The 26,955-nt window shown below is 34.7% G+C and overlaps 2 protein-coding genes across 2 annotated transcripts; both read left to right on the top strand.

Annotated features, from left to right (window-relative positions):
• The first annotated feature begins 14,039 nt into the window (after positions 1-14,039).
• On the top strand, positions 14,040-19,025 carry LOC133830629 (uncharacterized). The gene is made up of 4 exons (XM_062260647.1): positions 14,040-14,536; positions 15,414-15,644; positions 16,242-16,968; positions 17,099-19,025. Exons 2-4 carry the CDS (start codon positions 15,420-15,422, stop codon positions 18,877-18,879), a joined length of 2,733 nt encoding a protein of 910 aa, XP_062116631.1. The 5' UTR covers positions 14,040-14,536; positions 15,414-15,419; the 3' UTR covers positions 18,880-19,025.
• A 3,610-nt stretch (positions 19,026-22,635) lies between these two features.
• LOC133832372 (uncharacterized) lies at positions 22,636-23,118 on the top strand. The gene has a single exon (XM_062262723.1). The coding sequence runs from the start codon at positions 22,636-22,638 to the stop codon at positions 23,116-23,118; it is 483 nt and encodes a 160-aa protein (XP_062118707.1).
• The last annotated feature ends 3,837 nt before the right edge of the window (positions 23,119-26,955 follow it).

The following is a 26,955-nucleotide window of genomic DNA, read 5'->3' as shown; positions in this document are numbered from 1 at the left end:
TTTAGGTGCTTGTAGTGCTCTAGCGCTACAAGAAAAGACTTGAAATTATTTTTTGAAGCCCCAGCACTACAGCGCTAGTAAGATAGTGCTACATCGCTTTTTCTAGAGAGTTTCAAATTTTTCACAAGCACCTAGCACTACAGCGCTATCCAAGTTATGCTACAGCGCTACTTCTAGAACCAAATGGTGGCCAGAATGCCCAGACAGCGCTACAACGCTCCACAGATAGCGCTACAACGCTCTGAGCCAGTTGAAACTTAAAATGTAAGGGTCTCGAAATTTTTTTCCCCAACTCACATTCTCTTCTTCTTCAATTTCATTTTCCCTTTTTCTTCTCTACTCAAACCACCCCTACCACCCTCCATCCTCCATTAAAGCATCCTCCCAAGGTATTCCAACATCTTTATTATTCATCCTTTCTCTCTTCTCAGCTTATTACCCATTAATCTATTCCTTTTCACCAAAACCAATTTCCAAATCAAAGTTTTCAACCCTAAAATCAAAATTTGCAAATTTCTTGAAGAAAGTTCAAATTTTCAAGGGGCTTTGGTCATTCAAGCACATGGAAGGCAATTTCAAGGGCTAGTAAGTGTTTTCACTCCTTCTTGTCTCAAGATTATATCAACATTTGGGGTTGGGTACAAATTTTGCTTGTCTTTGGGTAGAAATTGGTTTTTGTTTCTGTGATCCGTTGTGTTTGGGTATATTGTCCTGTGATATTGGATTTTTATGGTGATTTAGAAGAAGGAAAGTATATAATTTAAGGGGAGGTGCTGCCGGATTTTTTTTATGGGATTTTGTGGTGTTGAGTGAATAGTTACTATGGCTCCTAAGAGTAAGGATGGAAAATCTAAGGATAAAGGCAAAGGCAAAGCGTCTGCATCTTAACAAAGGGAGGACACACCAAAGTGGGAGTATGATGAAACGAGATTTATTGATTATTTGGCTCAAGAACGATATGAGAGGTTTGGAAGAAAGACTTTGATTCCTGAACGAGAGGTGGAATTTCAAAATGAACCTTTTGATCATCCAAATTTTGAGTTGGTTAGTGCCAATCTAACGGCTAGGAAGTGGGATAAATATGTTACTAAATTGGACCAGGCTAATGTATCTTTGGTTTATGAGTTTTATGCAAATCTGAAGGCTAAGAACAACGATAAGGTTTTTGTTAGAGGCAAGCGGGTGCTTTTCATAGCTGAGTCGATTAATAAGGTGTTTAATGTGCCACACATCAGAGAGCAAGATGAGGAATATTCACAATTTTTGAAAGGATACATAGATTATGTTCTTGTGGATGAGAAATTATGTTTTGAGAGAGCTCCATGGAATCTATCTAGTTCCTTGCCTAAGAGTATTTCTTCGTGTCAGTTGAACATAGAGGCAAGATTCTGGGCTTTCTTTGTGTGTGCTAGATTTATGCCGATGAGTCATGTATTTGACATGACTAAGGATATAGCGCTTTTGATGTATGCTCTGATGACGTGTATGAATGTCAACATTGACTTGTGGATTAAGGAGAATATTGAGTACATCGAAAAGGCCATACCACTGGAGGATTGGGCCATGGGTCTATGATCACCATGTTGTGTTACAAAGCTGGAGTACCCGAGTACGTAACGGATATTTATCAATCATTGCAGGAGCCTTTATCTATTGCCTTAATGAAGGATTATCTCGCACCTGTTCTTTATGTGCTACAGATGAGAAAGAAGGGGAAACGCCGTGCTGAAACTGAGGTGGAGGAGAATGCAGAACCGTTGTTGCTGGGGGGTAGTATTGACCCTAGAATGTAGTACGTCCATGATAGGTTGGATTATCTTTTTCAGCAAAATCAATACATGATCCAATGACATCAGATGATGCATCAGTACATGGGACAGTGGTACGAGCACGAGGTAAACCATGTGACTCGTTTAAATCATTTGGTGAGTCGTTGGTCTTTGAATGATGCGGATCAGAGCTATTTTGCTCCACCACCATAGTATCCACCTTATTCTCCGCTATTCCCACCACCTCCGCCTCCACCATTTGCTGGATTTCAACCACCACAGCCTCCACTGTCTCAACCATTTGAGGGACCTTCGTCCCAGCCTCCACAACTGCCATACTGACGTGGCTATTCAGGTAAGTCTCTTTTCTCATTCTTTATGCACTTTAAAATTGCTGACATTGTTAAATTTTAAGTTTGGGGGAGGGATTTATTTTTAGTTTTATGTTATTTGATGTGTTCTTTAGTTTGGTTTGCTAGTTAGTTTGTATCGAGTCATGTTTTAGAGTGTAAATTAAGTTGATGATAATTGTCATTTTAATACGATTGACTGTTATTTTGTATAATCCAAAGGAAAAGTTGATGTGCTTTTGAAAAAAAAAACAAAATATGTGTGCTTGGTTAAAGTACTTTGTTTTTTTTTCACTGTGATTTGTTGACATTAGAGATCTATTGTTCATGATGTGCAAATGTTATAATTGAATTATTTTATGCATGTCGAATTTGGATTGTGGATTGAAAAAGATTGAAAAAAATTCTAGAACCTGTTTGCTTACTATTTGAGATGAAATTTGAAACAATGCACATTTAGGAAAATGATATAGGCAATTTTTTTTGGACTGGTTGTGCCTTTCAAGCTAACCCTATTAAATTTTATCCTTAGTCAACCATTTTGAGCCTTATAACTGTTTTCTTGTTAACACATTCCTTTGAGCCTAGTTGTGAATTGGATTACCATTGACTCTTTTGACCCATACCACGAGCATGAAAACTATTATGTGAGGGGAGTGAATATGTAATGGGATGTTATGTATCATGTGTTATTCAGAAAATTCCTTGTGATTGAGAAAAGTTAAAGAAAAAGAAAGTGGAAAATGGTTACACTCCCAAACAGTTATCTATTGAAAAATCAAAGTTTGGAGGAGTGTAATATGATAAAGAAAAATAAGAATGAGTTGGTTTTGCATAGTTTTCTCAATCGTTGAAAAGAAAAAAAAAAGGTAACAAGGGATGAGTGGTTTGAAATTGTTGGGAAAGTTTGTTTAGTGGGAATGCTTGTGGTATGATTAAGCTTAAAATATATCTGTATCTACTTGTACCTAAGCCTTCTAATACAACCATTGTAAAGTCCTATAACTTGGTTATGTGGTTAGTTGGTGAGCATTTGAGGTGCATAAAGTGGTTCAATTATTTTATTTGCGACTTATGAGTAAATGAGCTTTGGCATTAATAAATTATAGTGAAAAGGGTGAAGTATTTTGACTAAAAATCTAGATTAATATTTTATATAGCATGTTGCTTTCCTAAGAATTATATGTGCATAGCAGTTTTGAGTGTTGGAATTGGTTGGTTATGTCAACTTGGTTTGTTTAGGTTTGAGTCTAGATAGATTCTTTACTTGAGGGTGAGTAAAGGATTAGTTAGGGGGAGTTTGATAAACAAGTTTTAGGCTCGTTTATGGTCTAGTTTTAAGGAAGGTTTTCATTAGTTTAGGGCTATTTTATTGTAGAATTATGCTTGTTTTTTCATGTTTCAGGTTTTTAATGCTAATATGGTGAAAAGAGATGAATGAAGTAAAAGTGGGAGAAAATGGAGCTACTTTGAAGAAAATCAAGTTGTTTTGGAAGCAAGGAGGTCGAATTAGGCTACTGTGATTAGTGCATGTGATGGCGCTATAGCGCTAATAGAAGTTTATGAAGGCCTATTGTTTCCGTAAATAGCGCTACAATGCTAGTTATCCATTTTTTAAGAGGAATTTGGCTCTGTTATTAGCGCTACAGCGCTCAAAACCTAGGGCTGCAACGCTATCGACGCGGGTTTGAAATCTTAAGCCACTTTTAGAAGGACGAAACAGTCTTTTCACTTGGGAGCATTGAAAAACTATTTAAGTGACATTAATCTACGAATTCAGGAGGCAGTTTTAGTTTTATAAACCCTAGATCTAGAGAAAGACTGCTTTGATTATTGTATTTAGATTTCTTTTTCTAGTTTATTACTTTCTAGATTTCTTCTTCATCTTAATTCTTTAGGTTATTTTCTATGAATAATTATCTGAATTTTATTATCATCATGTTATCTATGAACTAAATTATTTATCTAGGGATTAATGCAGTCGCTTGAATTTCAATTTAATTTTATTATGATGTTCCATTGATACTTCTTCTTTATTCTAATCTATATGATGTTTGCTTAATGCTAGTAAATACTTGATCACTATTTACTTGATTTAATGGTTTTGATTCAAAATTCAAAAGATGAGAATTGAATATTCTATCATTATATAGACATAGGTTGCATATTGGACGAAAGTACTTGTATGACTTGTGTAGTAATTAGGTTTCCATGCTTAATGTCTTCTATATGTTTAAGTTTATCACAGAGATGTAGAAAACCTGCATATAGACTGAGATCTTATATCTTGAAAAAGAATAGGAATCAATTTATGTTAACCTGTTATTAGAATAGGAAGAAGAGATTTAGAACTTATTAGTAAAATTAATAGAATGAAAAGTTGATGAAATTAATTCCCTAGGCTTTTTATTATTGATTTTTAATCTGTTGATTCATTTTTCTATTTACAGTTATTTAAATTGTGTTCGTAGTTTAGAATTATTCATCTTAATTTTAGTTATTCATTTTAATTTTAATCACTAAATAGAAATTGAAAATCAATTATTGGTAATTGGTTAATAGTCTCTGTGGCACGATATCTGTTCTTACATAATTTATTACTTGACACGACCACGTATACTGCTTGCAAATTTAAGCGCTCATTATTCACAAAAGGTGCTAAAACCATAACAATTTCACTAAAGTCAACATGTGAGAGTTGTCTTGTGGTATATGTATTTATAATTTATTTTTTTTGGGTCCAAAGTGTTTCTTTAGATTATATGAGAGTACCCAAAAATTTTGGGAGCATTTGAGGATTTTTTGAGACAAGTTTTGGAGTGCCAAGTCAGAGACATCGGCGATGCATCGCCTAGTACCAGGTGACGTGTCGCCTGGGCTGTCCATACGAATCTGTACAATGACGTGTTTTGGCTCCAAAATTCAAATAAAAATGCTCTAATCTCATTGGTTGAGTCTAATGAGGTTCCTATACTATTTAAATGGTTCATTTGAGCTAATTGGTGAATTGATCACTCACCTTTCTCTCTCTCTCTCTCTAAAACCCTCTCTCTCTAGCTCTCAAGATTACTAGTTTTCTCTAAGATCTTCATGAATAAATCTTGACTTGCATGAAGATCCAAGGATTGTAAATCCCAATCTCATTCTATTGTAGTAGCTTCAAGCAATCTCAAAGTGGAGGCTAGGAATAAAGATTTTTGGACAACAAATCTTCATTTGTGTCAAGCCTTGTTACATTTTGTGATTCACATAAAATCATAAGAATGATTTTATGTAACTTGGTTTTCTCTCCACAAAGGTCTATTATTTCTCTTGATCTAATTTATGTTATTCTTACATTAACTCCATGGTTATATTGTGATTAAATGTTTATAAATTCATGTTATAATTATTTAATTACTTTTTTTTAATTATCAAGATTTTCATTCATACTTTAAATATGTTTCTTTAATTATCAAGATTTGCATTCATACTTTAAATATGGGTCTTGATTAGTATCTATGGTTTGAAATATTGAATTATTTACCATTATTCATTGTTGGATTAGAAAGTGTAAGCCATGAATCCCCAACACTTTTGACTCCAGTTGTAATCGAATTTAGCTAATTCTCTGTTCAATGAACAGACATATCTTTTAGTGATTCGCTGTCCTCGCTTGAACTATCTAACAATTTTGGTTATGTGTTCATGCACATGGACATCAGTGTGAGGCAGCTGGCTTAGGATTACGCATGGTTTCTGGATTTTGTTTCCTGTCTTTGTGGAAATTTCACATGTAGAGCAGTCGGCCATGCTGAAAGCGGCCTAGGCTGTGACCAGCACCTTGAGGTACTTTTAAGCAGATTGTCTCTTCTTGCCTTTTGATAGCGACCACTCTAAGAAGGGATCATCATTGGATGATCACTTTAGAAAGAAATCTACAACGACGACCTCCTTAAGAGACGATCTTATTCATAACCCAAGTATGAACGACCGCTTTAAGATGAGATCATACAAACTCATCTTGAGCGATCACTTTAAGAAGTAATATTTGGAGGCAACTACCTTAAGAGGCAGTCTTATTCATAACTCAAGCATGAGTGACCGCTTTAGTAAGAAGTCTTAGAAACTCATCTCGAGCAATCACTTTAAGAAGTGATCTTTGGAGGCGACTACCTTAAGAAGCAATTTTTGATAGCGACCCCCTTAAGAGGTGAGTGGTCCCTTTAACGAGGGATCTTACCAACTCACCATGAGCAATCCCTTTATGAAGTGATCTTTCAGTGACTGGCTTTAAGGAGCAATCTCTTTTTAACTCACAGATGAGCGATCCTTTTAGGAGGAGACCTTATCGACTCACCAGGAACGACTACTTTAAGAAGCGATCTCTGATAGTGACCACCTTAAGAGACGATCTTTGATAGCGACCACCTTAAGAGGCGGTCTTCTTCGTAACTCATTAGTGAGTGGTCCCTTTAAAAAGGGATCTTTACCGACCCATCATGAGCAATCATTCTAGGAAGCAACCTTAATGGCGACCACTTTAAAAGGCAATCTTATTCCTCATAACTGAGCGATCGCTTTATGATTTTGACAAAACTCCCGAAACAACTAATATCCAAACTGACGACAATGTCCCCCAGTTAGAGATAACTGAAGAAGAGATCAATCATCTAAAGCAAAAGCATGGCCTTTGGGATCTCTCAGATCCTAAGAGCCTTTGTCAATTATGGGTTCCTTGTGTTATTTGGTTATGCTGCCCTCCTCCCCCTTTTTGGATCCCTCAATTTCTTATTTATAGTGAAGAGTAGAGTTACAATTGGGTTATGGGCCGGAGCTACTAGGCTTGGCCGAGGCATAATGAGTATTAAGGTGTGACTGGATCAATGGGGTTGTCGACTTCGCCTACGCTAGCTAGGCCTTCTATGACCACATCCTAGAACTAAGGCTAGCGATCCGCTCAAGGTCAATGAAGAGTTATGAGCGATGTCCTTCGACTTTCGGGATTTGACGACCATAAACCTTGATGAAGCCTACAACTAGAGCCCCTTGTAAGAGGCTCCAGTGACCATGACAAGAGCCTTCAGTGAACATAACTGAAGATTGGGAAGTCTCTGACGACAAGAGCCTAGGAAGCCTCCAACGACCATAATGCTCATTACAACCAGCTATTGCAACCTTAATGCTTCAGCAACTATAACATTCTCTTGGGGGGCTAGCGAGCATGATTTGAGCTTTGGAAGGGTGATGAAAGGTGCAACTTGCGACCAAGGCTTCATCACTGTAATTGGGCGATTAGGTCCTGAAACAGATGTCCAACGACTAGTCCCACTGTCAGGCGACTAAAAACTGGTACATGCAACCAGACACATGACATGCGACCACAACTTGGGATTAGAGACCACACCTTGGCACATGCGATTACGACTTGAGACCGACGATCTCATTGATAGATACCTGCGACCAAAGATTGCTTGTTAACCTGGACTTAGGTTGTTAAGCTCATTTTACCTCTGAACTTTGACATGTCATCGTATCCAAAAAATTGGTATAACACGATTTAATACAGAACATATTATGTTGAACCCCAACTTTACAATAGTAATCCATCAACTGAACATTGCCCAATAGCATACATACTTCAGACAACTATATATTTGATATCTTCTCTGCTGACAATACATTTTTTGACACATAGATACACCACCACAATGAGGGATAACAAGTACAACTTAATATAAAACACACAATACATATTATAATATATATAGGAAAATTTTATAGTATGGGTGCCACTTTTGTTCTTCTCGGTAGGGGTGTCTCTGTTTTCAGCACATGCAGAAATCGTAACCCAATTTTTTTTATATGACAACGTACTTTGTATTTATAGTAGGCATCCTACCAATTTTTGAGAAATTCTGGATAATTTACGATGTTGAAAAACATAGTTCAAAATAGTCAATTGCACGCGAATAAATAAAAAAGGCACGAGTGTATCTGATTGTTTGAACAATGTTTTTGGCACCATAAATTATTTGAAATTTTAAAAAAACTGGCGAGATGCCTGCTATAATTATAATGTACACAATCATATTAAAAAATTTGAGTTATAAAATTTTCATGTATAGAAAACAAACTTGTCAAGCAAAAGTAACACCTTATTTATATATATATAGGAGAATTTTTTTATAGTGGCTTCACTTTAAGCCTTACCGGTAGGACTCTCATTGTTCTCGATCCGTGAACAGTTTTCGGCTCGATTTTTTTTATGACCATGTATATTGTAACTATTTAGAGCATCCTGCAAATTTTCAGAAAATTCCGAATAATTTACAGTACCGAAAACTAAGTTCAAACATGTTGTTGCACGCGTGACTAATTTTTTTTATGCGCGTGGAAAACAACATATTTGAACCTAGTTTTCGGTACTATAAACTATTCAGAATTTTCAGAAAATTTGCAGGATGCTCTAAATAGCTACAATATACACAGTCATAAAAAAAAATTGCATCGAAAACTGTTCACGGGTCGAGAAATACTGAGAGCCCCACCGGTAGGGTTTAAAGTAAAACCCCTGTAGAAGAATTGTCAAATATATATATAAGAATTAAAAGGGTTCTGATTCACTTTGAGTTACCAAGTCCAATGTGACAAGTGGTAGTTAATACACATGGAATATTTATTATGTACCCTTCTTTATATAATATATATTGGAATAGAAATAATGGTTAGTTTTTTTTTTATCAGCGATAGCCCAATGAAAAAGAAAGGTAATAAAAAAAAATTGGTTGGGAATACAAGTTGGATAATACATTAGGATTTCATTTATATAAAAAAATGTTGTTTGAAAAGGTAAAGTGGTAAAAAATAAAATAAAATAAATAGTGCTCTTTAAGAAAACATACAAAAGAAATTTGCAAAAGAGTGAATGTTCTTGCCTGGCTAGAAAGCAAGAAAAGGTTTTGACCTAATCTTGAAAAAAGAGATATAATCATTCTTTTACAATAAATAAATACCCATATATTTAATCTAATCCAAAGTCTATCTAGATCAACTTTCTTATGATAGTACACTCTTATCCTCTGACTATTTCAACATCAAGCCCAATGTTTTTTTGTGTACAATACAAGTTGATTGATATATCATATTCCATACCTTTCCAAATTATTGACATCCACTATATATTATTTAGGAAAATTCTTATATTATTTATACTATAGCTCCAATTGTTTATTAAAAAAAACAATTCCATTTAGTTTTGTTTAAAACCGACCCTAAATATTTGTAAAAAAAAAACCTAAATAAATAAATAAAAATCCCAACCTTAATGTGGAAGACTTGACTTAAAACTTAATAAGATGAACTCTGAAATGAGCTACAGCATTTAGAGAAATGATTCAAATCCTTACACCTTTTAAATAATAATAATAAGAAGAAGAACAACAACAAAAGATCATAAATTATTGAGTTTAATTTCTCATTGTCCAGCATAGATATTTTTTGTCCAGTATCTTGTCTTGTAATAACCTCTAACAAACAATTAAAATATTATTTTTCATTTTTTTTTGGGTACATTTAGTTTTCCTTGTTTGTTTATATACATATATATTTAAATATTTATTGTAGACAAATAACGCTCTTGATAAGAATATTCATTAATTGGACAACAATGTTTTTTGTCATGTCTTTAAGCTTTTAGGGTTTCATCTCCATGTCCTCAAGTTATTGGCATTGTGTATTCAGTCAGGCACGTTTTGATTTTTTTGTCACATTATTGCATATTCACAAACAAAAGATGCCTGTACCATATTAAATTATATAAGAATATATTTAATAAAGTTTTAAATCAAATTAATTTAATAACTAAAATTAGAGCACATATTAAAATTATATATAATTATACAACATAAAAAAATATTTTTATTCTAATATATAATTTCAATTATTAAATCAACTGACTTGATATTATTTATCAAAATTTATAGAAATATGTGTTCATTAAATCTATCACAGTTTTATTAACTTGGTTTGTTGTTCCTAATTTTGGTTTTTGGTTCTATATATTCCTAATTATAGCCACAACAAATTATTTTATCTGTCTTGTACTAGAAGATAGTAAAGAACTAATGACTCTACAAGCAAAACCAGTATTGATGGAAATATCATAAACTAATAAGACTAATCTAAACAACATGGAATTATACCAAAAAAGAGGCTCGAGGCACATATATATTCCCTTTTTTTCAGTGTTTTTTTTTTATAAAAAAATATTTCATTAGATTGCTCCAAAGTCACGTGACATAATTGCACTATTTGTGGACCAAATTATTAGGACACCTGTGACCCTGGCATCTAAGAATTTTGTGGGGGGCGGGAGACCAGAACATTACTCAAATGTAGGGCAGTTTAGTCCCACTATTGTTGGATTTGGATTTGGATTTGGATTTGGATTTGGATTGGATCCACTCCAATCCACCCCAATTATCAGCCTCGCCAAAATTTCAATTGTGAAAGAAAGTTTTTGTTTTTTTTATAATAATAATAATAATAATAATAATAATAAGTTTTTAACACAAACCCCATAAGGGTATAATTGTAACTTTGACGTAGTAATCGAATGGAGGTATAGTGTGTGACTTTCCCAAAGCTGCATATGTGGGGCAAAGACACATGTGGACTTTTTTAAGACTTCAAAGTTGTGGGTGGGCCAAACTTTTTATTTATATCTCAAAAAGGAGATTCCATTTGAGCTTTCTACACCAAATTCTTCTTCAATTCCAGTTAGAGAGAAGAAAATTTGGTGGTTTAAATAATACAAATAAATATAATAAGTGAAATATTTTGTTGCTCAATAATTTTAGTTTGGGTTATAGATTATTGTTGAGACTTCTTCTGAATCGAGTGGGGGAGAGAGAAATAATGGATTTAGTTTACAATAAAAATGATTTGGTTAGAGTCAATAAATTTATTAGTAATAAAGGAAAATAAAGATACTTGTTTCTTGTTTGGTTGAAGTCACAGAAACGTGTTTTGTACTCTTCCACATTAGGATATATATACACACATACGACCCTTGTTTTCCAACATAAAACCTGAGAATCCATGTGTGGTTGTAACTAACACTTAATAATCATAATTCAGCAGATATTTTTGAAACTTTTAATTCACATTCATAAAGTTTGAGGAGTCACTTTTACATGCACATTTGAAATTCAAATTATGGTTATGGTTTTAAATTTTTTCAATCAATTTGAATTCATAATGCGTATTCCAACCCATCCAAAATCATCAATGAGAGGAGATAATGTTGTGTCATTATTAGAACACTCTTAATGAATGTTATACTCTATTTTTTTAAATACTTCTTAAAAATACTACTTTATCTATTTTACCTTTAATTTTTACATTATTTTTTTATTTTTTTCTACATCATATAAATATTATATTTTTAATATCTTTTATTCATTTCAAATATTTTCTCTAATTATCAATAATATTTTTATATATATTTTTTAATATTTAAAATATATACCCAGATATAATATCACATAATTATGTTTTAAATTTATCCAAATTTATAAGATAAAATAAAATATAAACTAATCCAAAACAATTATAAAAAAACGAATTTTTATAGTTTGAAGTGCTTTTACATTATAACATATATTAGTTTTTCTATTTCTCCTCCACATTATTTAAATATTATATTTTTACATACCATACTATAATGATAGCCATATATATATTTTAAACTAAATATATACATTTACTGTATATATAATAAATAATTTCATGTTTATAAATAAAACATAATTTTTTTTACAACAATCCACTAAACTATACATACATATATTATATATTGAATAATTATGTTCATATTTTCATTAATATTCTTTAAGTAGGGAGAATGAGAGAAAAAGTAGGAATGAGAAATATTAATTAAAAAACTTTTGAAGGAGCTACAGTAGTACATAAATGTGGCTCAACACTGCAGTATATGTAAAATAGAGATGCATTATACATCATCCATTGTATGCCTCTTTTACCATTTATTAGCTACTATTTTCCAATTTGAGGTAGTATACCTCAATTATTGGGACTGCTCTTAAATGTCTTGCGAAATGATGAAGAGGGGAGCATAGTGATCAATTTCCATACTAATATTATAGTTTAGGGCTATCGAGTTAAGTAAATGATGAAATTATCATTAATTGATTTTATTTTAAGAATATATGTTAAACATTAGTTTGGGATATTATGATTTTGAATTGTTAGTTGCAAATTAAAATGGTTTGTTTTTAGACTATGGTTAATTATTATTTTTTTTAATAGGATAAAGAGAAAATACAAATTTTTTTTTCAATTTGAATGAAAAAAATGAGTATTTATGTTTTAAAATAAGTTTTTAGTGGGTGCTACAAGTTTAATTTTTTGAATTTGTAAAATTATTTTCAAATTCTAAACAAATGGGATTCATGCTATTGTTTGTAAATTTTAGACTATATATTTTTTTAGGCTTAACAAAAAATATATAGAGAAAAATGAGGGAAAATTAAAAAAAAATTAAATTCTTCTAACATAGAGGAAATGATATGGTTCAAATAATTAGTGCTTTTCTACAACGAAAATTTCTTCATTATTTCTATTTCAATTATCTGCCAAATAAGATCATAGTTGTGGTGAAATACATTAAAGATCAAACGAACAAAATTAATTCTCACGTGGGTACCCCCCAAAAAAAAAGTAAACAAATTTTAATTGTAACGGCCTATATATGTTTATGTTACTTTTTTTTTCTTCTAGACAGTCGAAGAAAAAAAACAGTCATTTCATACATTCCAAATTCTACAAAAATTGAAGCTTTTACCTCTATTATGTAACTTAAATTCTTAATCTATACCATAATGATAAATTAGATTAGATCTCCATTGATTTTTTAATCAGTCATAAATAATCATATAATGAGATTTTCTTAATATGTGTGGGTCCAAAGTAAGTATATATGATTGGTAAAAAAATTATGTACCGAGGACGATTAATTCCATTTTTATATACACACACTATATACCTAAAACCTTTCCTAGTTTTAAAAGTTCATATATTTTTAGGCAGCAATGAGAAGAATCATAGGAATAAATGGCTGAAAATAACCAATTCTATGCATTGATGAGACTGATTGACTCACCAACTAGGCCATCTATGCTGCACTTATACCTCATCAAGCAATAGTTCCATGGATACATCATTAGTAATTTGACAACTATGTGCCACCTTCCATTAAATATAATCAAACTTCAAAAATAAAAACAGCTTTTCTTTTTTGTTGTTGTGAATTTAGTTTTTTTTAAAAAAAAAAAATTAAAAGTAAAAAGCAACTGAGTTCGATTGTTGAGTAACATAAAAAGTTACTGATGATCCAATCATTCTTCTTTTCTTTTTCTTTTGGCCTTTTCTTCTCAAAAAATCAACTGAAACCCAACACTTTTTTTTTCTTTTTGTTTTTCCATCTTTAAATCTCAAATCTCTTTCTCCAAACATATTTTTACTTTTAAAAAAAATGTAAAATAAGGAAAAAATTGAGCCAAAGGTAAGGCGAGTACATTTATTGTAATTGAAAATGGTGGAGGAAAAAAAGGGGAATTTCACAGAAAAAACATGCCAATGGAACAAAGATAGAAAAAACAGTACCATTTTGTAATTTAGGAAAAGTAATAGGACATTACTGCAAAAGAAATTTCACAGAATCAGCATGCTACTACATACTTTAATGTTGTGTTACTGGGACCCGCTTCAGACTAATCTTAAGTAACTAATTAAAAAAAACAAAAAATATTTATTATATTTTTAAATGGGAAAATCAAGGTAGTTTAAGAGACTGATTGTTTTTTTTTATTTAATTTATCTGGAAAGAAATATTAATATTCTTTTAAAGATGAGTTTTTGTACCTGAAACAAAAATGGAGAGAATCTAGAGTCTCTTTAAGACCAACTCAAATCTTTTCTTTCTCTCTCTCAAAAACAAAAAAAAAAAAATTTCGAATGGAGGAAAGAGATGGAATGAGAGGATGAGAGAGACCCTTCTTCTTCTCCCATAAGTTAATTTTTTTCTCGTTTGTTTCTGCTGATATCTTTTTGGTTGTCGATTTCAGTTTTTTTTTTCTTCTTCTCTTTCTCTCTCTAAATCTTCCTAGAGAGAATGGCCCAGCAGATCCAAAATCTTTCGTTTTATCGAACTTTTTTTATATGGATTTTCTGAAATTCTCGTCTTGATGTTTCAGCTCATTTTGGGTTGATATTCCCAGATTCTTGATTCCTGATATCTGGGTCTCTTCATTCTTCTCTGTTCTCGAGCCTTTTCTTAGTTCTCAGCTCAAACTTCACTGAAATCCTTTCTGGGTTCTTAACCAGGTTCCACAAACATTATTTGTCTATTTTAAGGTAAGTCTCTAATTTTTTATTTTTTAATATTTTTTTACTACTGATGATTGAAACTTGAAAGTCATTATTATTGTGATAATTTGCTTGATTTATTGTTTTTCTTTTTTCTCCTTTTCTTAAACAAAAGTATATATTTTTTCGTTTTATAACATGTTCTAATAATTTGATTGTTGGGTACAGGATTTCCTTTTACTTATTTTTTGAAACATTGTTGAATGAGCTTGATTTGAATTTTGTCGATTTTTTAATTTTTTCTTTCTTTCTTCAAATCCTCCTTTGGTCTCCGGTGATAGAAAGTTTGAGTTTTTTTAAATATTCTTTTACATCTTTGGTTCTTATATTTTCTCTATTCCGAAACATTTAAAAATCATAATTTCTTTTATGATTATTGTCTCCTGATTTATTTCGTTTTTGGAAGCATTTCTTTTTGTCTCTTATTTATTTGATGATAAAGTACCATATGGGGTTCCTCATTCTGATTTCAAGCACAGTTGTCTCTCAAGTTTTTTTATTATATTTTAAAAAAAATATTTATTCTTTATTGTTTTACTAAAATATCTGGTTGTTTAATAATGTTTGTCTTATCTTTAATAATGTTAACCTTATAAATTCTGAAGTTTCTTCAAATCATTATTCAAACAATGTTTAATAATACTGAGCTTGTACTTGTTCATATGCTCACAGGCATACGTACAACATTCCATAGCTACCCTTTTATTTTTTCTTTCATTGGTTTATATTTACTTAATCTACATTGCATTTGAGAATGCCTTTACCCGTTTTGTCTGGCCTGTTGACTGGTTATTATATATGTATGTGTATATGTATATTTATATACATTTTGTTCATACTGCTTACTACTACTATACTGGAACAGGTAGAAATGGGGGCGAATATGCAGTATAATAGCTATTTCCCTGGATATTACTCCGCGAGGAGTCTTAACTTGGATGCCAATGGAAGTACATGGCCCTTGAATTTTGATGACAAAGTTTCACATAGTGGAAACTACTGTAACGGCTATTTATCTTCCAACTATCTTTTAACATACAACCAAGAACTGTTAAAGAAGACAATGCTCAAGCATGAAACCATATTTAAAGATCAGGTAATTCTCTATGCTTTTTGGTGCCAAATTTGAGGAACAGGATCGTGCTTGTTGTGTTTCACCGACCTCTATACAATATTTTGTTGTTTAAAGACCTTGATTTGGTTACCACAATTGGACTCCAGTATTATGAGTTATTATCAGCTTGGGGCCAATATTCTCATGTTGGATGTGGAACTTTTATGATCCAGAACTATAATTGTAGCCAATGTGGATCGAGATGCTTTGGTAGATCAACATGAGAGCTCGTATAGCTTCGTGTTTAGGTCTGATAGCTGACAGTCACACATAGAAAGATGTCTGTTTTGTCTTGCCGGTATTGACTGGGGTTTGGGATATATATATCACTAGAGGATCTATGTACTTACACAATACATGTCCAAGCACTGATGAAATATACAGAAAATAATCAAACAAATTGTGAAAGGTTTAATGAAAATCACACCCTTTTCATGTTATTTTTCTACAATTTAACTGCATTATAGTTGCAGAGTTGCATTAATTTTTTAGTGCATGGGACCCATGATGGAGATTTCTGAGAACCAGTAACAGTAATTGTACAGTTAATTATGCTTGGTACTTGTTTTGTCAATCCAGATTCAGGAGCTCCATCGCCTTTACAGAAGACAAATGGAATTGATGAGTGAAATTAGAAGGAATGAAATGGATAAGTCTTATTCAAGGTTTGAGGCATCACATTCAGATGCTGCATTCTTTCAAACATCATCTGAACAGGTCCCGAAGACTTTTCAAGTCCCCAGATTTAGCTCAATAAACCCTGCAGACAGTCTAATGTCTATTTCAGGTTCTGAAAGGCTCCAATATCCTTTGAGTTCGGTACAGGGGAAAAACATTCAAGTATTTTCTCCATACGCTACTAAATCTGAAGTGTGTTCAAAAGATTTTCTATTATCAGAATTTAATAACAAGAAATTCGGGAAGAAATCATTGGATCTTCAACTCTCTGCTATTGAGTACATTCATGGTGAAGACAAGGTCCTTTTCAATGATATAACAGTTTCTGATATGCCTGAAGTATCCAGTCAGTCTGTGAAGAGATCTCCACAAGTAGTGTACACCAGCGATGTAAAATCATTTTTTGGAAGTGATGTATTGAACTCTCTTTTCCATGCTACTACCAAAATTCCTGCTTCAATATTAGAGAATCAGGAAGGGTCCATTAAATATTCATTGGAGGAATCTTTTCAAAATACCCAAAAAATGCCAGATCTTGGTCCTCCATCAATTTTTATATTGGCGGAAACTGAAAGAAAAGAGGAGCAGTTATCCTGTCATGACAAGGCTGGTGAAAATTTGATCCAAGGTTCCATAAAAACAAAAAGTTTTCCTTTTTTTTTTCTCTTTCAATATATGTTAATTATGGCTGTAAATAGTATATTCTTGTCTTTAAATAATTTGCAAAGTTCTTATATCATGACCACATCCTTTTTCAGGGAAATCCAGATGCAGCTTAAATCTTTTCCATCAAGGTTTAAATGATGAAAAATTGTTGTCTTTTTCTGATCTCTTGCAAAAGGACTGCGAGCTAGTTCATGAAACTCCATCTTTTCATCAGGGAAATCAAACTTCATTCGTTGAAAGAGCAATTTATGATTTGGACTGCTCCAGAAGGAATCATTCTCCCTCAGTTGACAGTTATAATGGACCACATGGTGCTTTTTCTGAGAGCACTTTCAGGGACCATGGTGGTCCTCAGGCCAATATTACAAATTCCGAGTCATCTACTCTGGATTTGGAAAAAGTTAGCGACTCTGCACGGAATCCAATTGCAGTTCAGGCACTGCCTTGTTTTAACACCTCTGTGCCTTTGGATAAAAGACGTAGATTAAAAATAGGAATGCCTGAGCTTGATGGAGACAGCAAGTTGGTGTCTAATCATGGCCTAGCAGAGCATAAAAGTTCAACTAATACTCAGTCTTCATATGGTATTAATTTGAATTCTAGACCACAAAACTTTTCTTCAGAGTTTGTGGTTTCCAAAGGTATTCAGACAGCACAGGGGGTGAAAAAATGTGAATATTCAGCCAGTGAGTTTGCTGTTGAGCCAAAGAATGTCGAGGCAGTTGACTCCTTGAGTAAAATGATCCCCGGATCTCACGACTCTAACAAGTCTTATATTTCTGATCGACACTGCTCTTCTAGCAGCAACCCCTCAATAACATGTCAAACCCTGTTTAAAGATGTGAAGCCCAAAGGAAAAGATACAGTATTTGACTTGAACTTGGCTTGTGATTCCGTGTCCGAGTCAGAAATGGAACTAACTGCAGATGAACATGTGGTAGAGGATGGGGCTGGCAGGAGGAAGCATGTAGGTTTTGGTTGCCTCTTTGACCTGAACTCATCTATAAATGATTTAGATGCTCCTGCAAGTCCAGAAAACAAGGAGTGTTCTCCACCCAGAGGAGAATCAGATGAAAACCAAGTTGAGACACCATTGATGTTGTCTGGTCAGGATGAACTTGATCTGCTAGATGAACTAACGAGAATTGCAGCAGATGCAATAGTTTCCATTTCATCATCAAGGTCCCAGAGTTCTGCCCAAAAAACCAGTTGTAAACCTCTTGAAACAACTTCACATAACTCCCTACTTTGGTTTGCTGACATAGCTTCCACAGTATTAACTGATTCAGCAAATGAGTTTGGATCACTTGTGACGATTACAAATGATGACAGCTCTGAGGAGCATCTACCTGATGGAGTGGATTATTTTGAGGCCATGACATTGAAGCTGACAGATACAGAAGTGGAGGACTGCCATTGTAAAAGTAACGGCTTAAAGGAGGAAGAAACTGGTTCCTCTTCATCTCCTACTCAGCGAAGGAAGGGTCGGACAAGGCGTGGAAGGCAGCGAAAGGATTTCCAAAGGGAGATTCTCCCAAACCTTGCATCTTTGTCGAGGTATGAGGTCACTGAGGATCTTCAGATTATAGGAGGGCTCATGGAAGCTGCTGGAACACATTGGGAAACAGGGTCAATGAGATACACAGCCAGAAATGGGTACGCGAGGGGAAGGAAGCGGTCTTCCATTACTAGCTCCAATGCGGGAGTGGGTTGCTCAGTTGAGTCACTGTTGAAGCAACTGAATAGTAACAACAATAAGCTGGTCAAAGAAGAGAGAAGTGTAGTATGTTGGGGAAAGGTGACTAGGAGGCGCCGGGGACAGAGATGTCCTGTTAGAGTTAGTAATCCACACCTTATACCAAGTCAAGTTTAAAAAATTGATACATAAAGAGTCCATTTTTTTTTTCTTCTTTTGGGTTATTCTGAATTATTGGAATCTATTGTAAATGTTTTCAAAGACTTGGACATACATATATGAGGTGTTTGAATAGGAAAAGAAACCATGACGTACTTGAGTTATTTATAGGTGTAGATAGTTTCAATATTGTGATATGCTTAAATTTAAGCTATAGCTCATGCAACTATTAACTATTATTACTTTATTTATTTGTTGTTTTTTTTTAAAAAAAATTATATGAAGGCAATACTTGTTAAAGCAAGCTATAAAGAGCTATAATAGTTAAATACAATTGGCTTATCGAGGCAAATTTGGGACATGTTCTAAAGATAGATCTAGTTTGGCGAAAGAATGAGCCACACCGTTTGCCACTCTCGGACAGTACTTGACCCTAATGACATTGAACTCACTATTAATTTGATAAATATCTTCTAAAATAATACCCAAAGTTGAGTTTTCTACCATTAATATCATCCCAAATGCGAAGGCAGTCTGATTCAGTCGTTTGCATAACAAGATCCCTTGAAGGATAGCCACTGCCTTAGCCACAGAAGGATTGAGGCAAACTTCGAGTGGGACGGCTGAGAACCCAAGAAACTGCCCCATGTCATCACGCAAAGAAATCCCCACTCCAATTCTGTGGTTTTCCAAATCAATAGCAACATCCACATTACTTTGATGACCGAGCACAACTTGAATCGGTCTTTCACACCGGGAGCTTGAAAGAAAGATATAGCCTTGATTTATAGCAAACAAAAGCAAGTGCTTAGCACTCTTCAAAATAATTTCAAGGAGAAATTTCACTTTATATGCTTAATATTGTCTCCTAATACCAAAAAATACTAGTACTATTCACTTTTTCAATTTGATGCTAAACATTCCTCTTCTACCAAAAATACCCCTCCCATTATATCAAAACATCATCTATCTCTTTCTCTCTCTTCTCGCCCTCTCACTTTCTCTCTTGCGATACTCTCACCAAAACCAACAGTGAGAGCCAAATTTTGTTATGAAATCGTTGTAAGCCATCTCCATTGTCTCTGTAAATATCTCAATATCAAAGGCAACATCTATTTTAAGGGATTTTGGAGGAAAATAACCATGGGTAAGAAGATTATTTATTTTTTTGGGTTGGGTATCGTTTGTTTACTTTTTTTTTGGCTATTTCGAACAAATCTGAGCCTATATTAGTGTGTTTTTTGGGTTTTCTGCGTTTTCTGCAACATTTTTGCTCGATAACAACTTGATAGGGGGCTCGATAATATGTAGAAGATGGTTATGTTATGAGCTCGATAGTGGCTCGATGATTTCTCGATAGGTATAACATTTATTTCTCGATGGCAACTTGATAGGGATTCGATTAGACCATAGACTATTTGGTTTAGTAGTTTCTTGATACGTGCTCGATGGGAGCACGATATGGGCTCGATAATAGGTAGATGGTATAGGTTCTGTTAAGATCTCGATTGTGGCTCGATAGAGGGTGTTCTATAAGGGCTCGATGAAATTTTTGGTTAGGGTCATATTTGGTGAAAAAACATGTTGCTCGATATGGGTTCGATTGAGGCTCGATAAAGCTTGATATAGGTTTGATTACAGCTCGATAGATTTCTTTTTAAAACTTAAAGAAAAAAAATTACATTTTTTTTTAACAATTTCTTGCTTTTTTTTTCATCACAGATTTCATTGTTTACGTTTTTGTATCTTACAATGGTGTTTGGGAAATAGAAGGGAGAATGTGGATTTTCAAGGATGCTCAATGCGTGGTGATACAGATGAAGAATGATGTAACATACTTGCAACTTCTTGACATATTGCACAAGGAACTTCGTGATGATAAATAGATGTATAGGTTGAAATTGGAGGTTCCTTACACATGCGCCGACTAACCATTTACACCCGTTCATGTTGAAAGTGATCTTGGTGTCCGTGCATTCTTAGGAATAACATCGCAAGAAAGGATTTCCTTGTGTGTCACTCCTGTTAAGAAGATTGTCATTGTAGATCCATATTCCACTCCCAGTCCCAGTGTTACTAAAGTTCATAGTGAGTTGGGCACTTTTGTTCCAGAAAGAGATCTTATGGGATATCCTGTGGGTACTGTTGGTGTTGATATCCCAACTGGAGGTCTTATTGGTGACTTGAGGGATAACCTCTATGAGTACGACCCCTATTTTATTAACGATCCAGTAGCTGAATTTAATGAGGGGTCGGGGTACGATTTAGAGGCATATAGTGCAGAAGTGTCGATTAATATGTTTGATGATTTGCAAGTTGAACAAGTACAAGAACAGCCAGTACGTCCTATTGCACGGGCGAACCTACCAAGTTAAGGACGCCAAACACTTGGCACCAGCTCCAGTCGTCTTGTTGGAGCAAAAGATAACATTACAGGGAAATTTTCAATATTTTCAACAAAAGATCATAGACGATGGAGTGCTCCCATGTTTATGAAAGAAGATATTATGGCCTTTAGTTGATCACAGACCTCCTCATCTGGTGCACCATTTGGAGAAATACACCTGGGAAGACTTTTGAGAACAAGATGGATTTGAAAACCAAAGCGACTTTCTTCGTAATAAAGAATAATTTTGAGTTTGTGGTGAAGAATTTTGGTACTGATGTGTGGTATATCACCTGCAAGGATCCTGATTGTGGTTGGACATTAAGGGGAAAAAAGTAGCGTGGTCTTCCATATTTGAGATCATTGTTTACAATAGTGTACATACGTGCTCACTAGAAGTGCGGCAGAAAGACCACCGTCAAGCAACACCTTGGGTCGTTGGGCACCTTATCAAGAGCAAATATGCTACTGATGGCACTAGCTACATGGAAAACAACATAAATGAGGATATGAAGAAATCTTTTGGGATCGATATGACTTATATGTAGGCATGGAGATGCAGAGTGAAGGCACTCGGTTATGTCAGGGGGGCACCTGAAGAATTCTACTCCAAGTTACCTTCTTACTTACATATGTTGCAGCAAAAGAATCCAAGTACAATAACCGATTTTGTCACAGAGGATGGTCGCTTTCTTTATTGCTTCTTCTCACTTGGAGTTTGTAGAAGGGGATTTACATCATATCGTCATGTGATATGTGTGGATGGCACTTTCTTGAAGACGAGGTATGATGTCCACATGTTGTGTGTGTTGTTGCATTGAATGCGAATAGCCACATTTATCCAATTGCATTTGCGTTGGTGGATAGTGAGAATCACAATTCTTGGAAGTATTTCATGATGAAATTGAAGGAAGCCATTGGAGTTGTTGATAATCTGGCTTTTGTATCAGACAGGCATGCTAGTATTCTTCATGCTCTTGAGGTCGTCTTCCCTGATGCCTACCATGGCGCATGCTACCATCATATAATTATGAATGTAATCGCTAAGTTCGAGACTGATCACTGTCACACGGAGATGTGGAATGCGGCATATGCATTTCAGAAGAAAATATTTCACTGGTATTTTGATAATATAAAGCAACTGGATCCTGCCATAGGTCAACATCTTGAGGGTATTGGCTTCGATAAGTGGATTCGTGCTTACTTTCCTGGGAATCGATACAAATATAATGACAAGAAACTACACCGAAAGCTTCAACAACAAAACCAGAGACGCGAGAACCTTCCCAGTCACTACTTTTGTGGAATTCATTCGTTTCACACTTCAATCATGGTTTGCTGGGCGTCGTGGTGAGGTAGAGAAGTGCACATCCAAATTATCCCCACTAATGGAGAAAGATTTGGCAGGTATTGCAGCTAAAGCAAAGTTCTTGAAAGTCTACGCTCTTGGACAACTCGAATTTCATGTGATAGACCCAAATGGTGATGGTGAGGTGAATTTTATGACCAAATTATGCTCATATGGCATGTTTCAGATTATAGGGATACCTTGTGTTCATGCAGTGGCTGCAGCCATCGATCGCGGTGTCAACATTTACATATTGTGTTCCCCATTCTACACTATCGAGATGTGGAGGGAGTCATATAAACAAAAAATTTACTCAACTAGCAACGAGGACGAGTGGATAGTTCCCGTGGACATAAAGAATATGCAAGTTGGGGTACCCGTTGAGAAACAACCAGTTGGTCGGCCGAAGAAGAAAAAGTTAGGAAGATCGAAGAAAAAACATTATCCATCGAATGGAAAAGTTTTGCGCAAAGAGTATAAGTGTAGTATATGTGGTGGTCTTGACCACAACAGGGCTTCATGAAAAGCTATACAATAAACTATTTATATCAATTTGGACGCATTTTTATTATTAATTTTTCTTGGTTTCCCTTGTTATTTTAGTTCTTTTTTTGCCAAATTCTGTGTAGATCGATATAAGATCGATATGCTCGATAATAGCTTGATATGAGCTTGATGGCTGCTCTATATGAGCTCGATGAATGCTTGATAATAGGCTAGTTAAAATGATTCTAAACCTGACTATTTTCATAGCTCGATGGCTGCTCGATATGAGCTCGATGGTTGCCCAATAATAGCCTATTAAAATTGAATTTAAAGTCGAATATGTATATTGCTCAATTACAACTCGATGTATGCTCGATATAGCTCGATAACAACTCAATAATACCTTTACACCAGTTATATAGTTCTATAATTATCACAAAAAACTCAAAACACAAGTAGAACATGTAAAGAACTTGTATAAATATAGTCATCATAAAAAATGAAGAGCCTATCATAATCGTTCTTATAAAATATGTCCAATAAAAAAAATATACTAGTATCTGATGGTGTCATATGGAAGCCAATTAAGGTGGCACATTATCATACCACAAGTCTGTCGTCCACTTGTTCCTGAACAACTCTATATTTTCATCGCAAATGGTGTTCAATGGAAGCCCGGAAATGAGATGCTCAATAAGCTTGACAGCATACACACCACAATCTCCACTGTAAAAAACATATAAACATTAAATGTAAAATACTATAAATTTCCTTAGAAAATGATATAGTATAAAGATGATGTTATTTACCTTATCTTGGACTGAGTGAGCTCGTGTCACTGTAGGCGACGCAATATGAACTCAGGTGGCCTCTTTCCAGTCGTAGGAATCTTCAACATCAAGCTATCTTTGAGCAATTTACTTTGCAGCAACAGAGAAGGAAACAATATGCACCATGGCTTCATAATTTCCTCCATTGCTATGTCACTAATATCTGAGATGTCTGAATCATATATGGTGAATGTCCAACTAGAAATAGATGCCTCATTGGCAAACCAATGAGATTGCTCATAGTTCTGGCACCAATATACATCCTGAACTCCTGACCAAGACGGTATAATTTGTTGCTGGAGGCCACACACCATGGAAATGATGTCATCATCCAAAAGGAACTTTTCTTTGTTAGAACTTTTCTTGTAGTGATCATGTTTGGTAGGTATCACTTGTTAGAACATGACATTCATCACAACAACACTCTAACTGGCGACGCCTATGAAACATGTGTTGTGCCGGATCAATATGCTACAAAGAGAAGACAGAAGAAAAATACATTAAATCAACAAAAATTAGCAGAAAACATCATAAATGGTTGAAATGTAGTTTGAAAAGCTTGCATCGAGCTCTTATCGAGTTATTATCGAGCTATTATTGAGCTTCATCGAGCTTATATTGAGCCAGTTCAAAACAAATTCACAATAGAACCTATATTGAGCCCATATTGAGCATGTATCGAGCGACATATCGAGCCCCCTATAGAGTTCCATCAAGCCCCCTATTAAGCCAGTTAAAAAATTTAACCCCAAAAGTTATTTTGTTCCCCATCGGGCCCCTATTGAGCGGATATCAAGCCAGTTCAAAAACTTAACCCCAAAAGCTGCTATTTTGTTCCCCCATCGAGCCCCCTATCGAGCTCATATCGAGACAATCAAAAAACTTAACCCCAAAAGCTATTTTATTCCCCCATCGAGCCCTTATATCAAGCCAGTTCAAAAACTTAACCCCAAAAGCTATTTTGTCCCCCCATTGAGCTTCATTGAGCTCATATCGAGCCAATTAAATACACCCATCGATCTATTATCGAGCTAGTTAAAACATAACTAAAAATATATATAAAAAAAAGACAGAATTTGTTACATTTTAAATAAATAGCTTACCCAATCATTGAGCCACGACCGGGGTGTCTTCCATGTCAGAAACCATGCTGGACTGTGACACCCTGTCTTCACACCCTGGCCAAGCCCGAGATATAGAGGAACATCTCCTGGAGTCAAGGTGTTGTAATATTCGACCTTTGATGGTCGGGGCTTCAAGAACGGTAAGACGATTAACTACAAACAACATAAAACATTGATTTAAGTCAAATAATCATAAAAGATAAACATATATCTAAACATACTACTTAACGTCAATCAAATATAACTTACAGTGCTCTTCGATAGCATTGGTGAGAGGACAGACTTGGTGAAATCTTTATTCTTCCGGTGCGACCAACTAAGAATCCTCGGGACCATATTTCCTGAGCTCACAACAAACTTCATTGCAAGCTTCTAAATGGCCTCATAAGCCCAATACTGTAACATAGGGGCAAAACCATAAAAACTTTACTTCAACTCTTGTTGCACCTTCACATCCTTCTTCTTATCATAGTTAGCCTTCTGGCGATGCATGTCTTTCTTACAAGGATTGATAAGCTTCTTTTAAGAGAACTTCCCCCATGGATAGATGAAGAAGTAGTCTATGTCCTGAACCAGCTTCAGTATATCTCGCCATATATTCAACTTTTCCTCTGGGGTATTTAGAACCCCCTCTACCAAGAAACAAAGACCCATATTGTACACATCTTCGACAACAATGCAAGTTTTGAAAGCATTCTCCAACTGTAGGAGCTTTACTTTTTCAGCATCATTAAAATACTCCTTAATTAAGTGGTCATTGGTTAGACGCTCATCCAACTATTCTTGTGACGCTGCAGAACTGAAATTCAACACCGTCATCAGAGCAAACTCTCCCATGTCGAATCTACAGGACTTCGAGCCCAAAAAGAAATGCACCTCATCTTCTTTTTGACTTGCTATTTTCCTCAACATCAGCTGATGCACCAAAACTCCTAAGAAATTAAATTTTGAAGCCAAGAAGAACTGTTTGAAAGGGGATTCCTTAGCCCTTTCTATTAGCCCGAGCTTCACAAACCTCTTCTTAATGGTATCCAAATGATTACCACTCCTATATGTGACTCGGCCAGGAAAGTGATCTTGAAACGAATAAGCAACTTCGACATCTGCATCAACACATGAAAATAGTTAGTGAGAAAACAGAAAGTTAAACAAAATCAGGCAAAAATTGTAAAATTTTTTTATAGGAAATTGAAGTAAACACTGCCATCGAGCTGTTATCGAGCCCTATCAAGCTCTATCGAGCTATGTATTGAACTTCCATCGAGACACTACAGAACTAACATCTATTTAGGTAACCATCTGTAACACCCTAAAATCTAACTATGATTTTAGAAAATAAAAATGTTGAAAATAAACTTAATAAATTGGAAAAGTGTCACCTTCTTTATTGAAAAATTAAAATAAACATAACTCGAGTTTAAGAAAAATAAATAATAGTCTTTGTTATCCAATAAATTAGCATTTGTGACGTGGCGAATAATCTCTTGACACGTGGCTGACACCTGGAGCGTCTGCTAGAGTATCGACCAGGAGACACACCAGAAGCAAGACAGACCTGTCTTTACCACGACCAGACTGGTCGGTGGTTCCGCTGGCAAAGCAACATTTACGGAAAGATCTTATGAATCCCAAATTTATCTCATGCAATCTTCTGAATATCCGATGATTCAGGGGATAATATCTGTAACAATATTGGGCAACCCTCCATGAGCCTATAAAAAGCAGGAGATGGCTCATGGGAAGGGACTTTTGGAGTCCGGAAATCATAGAGATTATAGAAACTATCTGAGTAAACTTGTATTGTTTATGAGGAGTGTTGAAACTCATTGAACCCAAGTTCTCTGATCACACTTTTGATCCCATATCAATATCATTCTAAGTGGACGTAGGTCATTACCAGATCCTGGGGCCGAACCACTA

Source organism: Humulus lupulus, chromosome 4 (genome assembly GCF_963169125.1).
Source record: "Humulus lupulus chromosome 4, drHumLupu1.1, whole genome shotgun sequence".
Classification (NCBI taxonomy): domain Eukaryota; kingdom Viridiplantae; phylum Streptophyta; class Magnoliopsida; order Rosales; family Cannabaceae; genus Humulus; species Humulus lupulus.
Note: the sequence above shows the minus strand (reverse complement) of the source record. Positions and strands in the feature narration are given on the sequence as shown.